This window comes from Penaeus monodon, chromosome 20 (genome assembly GCF_015228065.2).
Source record: "Penaeus monodon isolate SGIC_2016 chromosome 20, NSTDA_Pmon_1, whole genome shotgun sequence".
Taxonomy (NCBI): domain Eukaryota; kingdom Metazoa; phylum Arthropoda; class Malacostraca; order Decapoda; family Penaeidae; genus Penaeus; species Penaeus monodon.
Genome location: NC_051405.1, coordinates 18,172,471 through 18,174,039, shown reverse-complemented (window position 1 = coordinate 18,174,039; position 1,569 = coordinate 18,172,471). Strand labels below are relative to the sequence as shown.

Here is a 1,569-nt window from a genome sequence, read left to right as displayed (position 1 = left end):
CTAAGGCTTAGATATTTTCTGTGTAATGACTTTATGCGCAAATCCAGAATGACAATGATTCATACAGCATTTTCCTTACACACACATCTTCTCGTTGAGCAGGAAGTTAACTCAGGGGTCACACCTCCTGACCTTGTGGCCCATGGCGAGTGACAAGCGTCTTGGGCCAGCTCCATATTCCTCCGACCACCCAAGGGTTCATGGATGCCCCGTCCTATGTGAGTAGTTATCTGAGGTTTTGGGCTTATCAAATGCTATTTTTGTTTTATGATAGGGGGTCAGAGAGATTTAGCTTGATATTGGATATATGATTTTTTTTTTTCTTCTTTATTCAAAATTATAGATTTATGAATAAATGAACTGTGGTGTACTGTAAGTCAGTTTTCTCCTGTAATATTTCATATCTGAAGTACATGCAAAATTAGATTTCAGAACTTACTACTCTGGGTTTTATCAAATAGCAAGTAAAACATCCAAATGATTGGTTTTTATTTATTATCAATTTACTAATTTTGTCTATTACAGCGGTTGAACTGAAGGACTTTGGTGGCGAAGTTTACTTCCCAAGAGTAGAAATTCCGCCCCCAACTAAGCTTGAGTTTTCATCCCTAGATCTTAATACTCAGCAGCAACTCTCCGATATCATAGAGAGAGACATATTTATCTTTAACAAGTATGTATTTTACATTTTTCATTTGGCTCTTGGAAAAGATGAATAGTTGCCTAACAGTTTGTGTGGCTGCTGCAGTGTTTGGGGACTCCATTCCTTTTTTTTTTATGTTAATTACAATTCAAAATGGTATTATGCTACTGATAACAAATGTAAACCTATCTTTAAATATGTATATACTTATACAAAGGAATCTTTCAGAGGTTCAGTGGAGGAGCGTGAAATTCTTTGGGAAAAGAGGCACTACCTTCATGAGGAACCTGCTGCTCTTGCAAAGGTGCTCCTGGCGGCACACTCATGGGACGTCTCATGCCTGCCAGATCTTCACTCTCTTGTGAGGAATTGGGCATCTCCTGCACCTGCGGATGCCCTGCATCTTCTTCTTCCGTGGTGAGATGTGACGTTATTTGTTCATGGTTGGAAAGAGAATGTGAATTGAATTTCATATTGTGATGAAGGTATTTAGGACAAAGTTGTATTTCACTTAACTGAATTTATAGATAGTCAATAAGTCCTGAATATGTTGCATGTGATTAATAAGAAAATGATGATCATTTTGGCTTAAATGTCCTTACAGTTTTGCTGACAGTGTGGTAAGGGGGTGTGCAGTGGGATGGATCAGAGGTCTGGGATCTGATGAACTCATAAGCTTCCTGCCACAACTGGTTCAGGCTGTGAAGCATGAAGCATGGGACATTTCACCAACAGCAGAACTACTGTTAGAGCGAGCACTAACATCACCCAGGCTTGCACATCATCTATATTGGCTACTCAACCAGTGCCTTCCTCTTCAGGTTTGTTATGATTAGGGAATTGCTGTGTAGGTTAGAAAGTTTTTTTTTTTTCTTTATGCACAGCAGGTGTATAGAAAAATATTGCTACTGTGTCATGGCTGTTCA

General features: G+C 39.0%; 1 protein-coding gene across 1 annotated transcript in view; it reads left to right on the top strand.

Moving 5' to 3' along the window:
* The window catches only part of LOC119585670 (phosphatidylinositol 4-phosphate 3-kinase C2 domain-containing subunit beta-like), a 53,293-nt gene that overhangs the window by 43,957 nt on the left and 7,767 nt on the right, over positions 1 to 1,569 (top strand). The window contains 4 exon segments of the mRNA XM_037934346.1: positions 103 to 218; positions 526 to 673; positions 872 to 1,060; positions 1,248 to 1,464. Of these exon segments, the coding sequence (XP_037790274.1) occupies positions 103 to 218; positions 526 to 673; positions 872 to 1,060; positions 1,248 to 1,464 (670 nt within the window).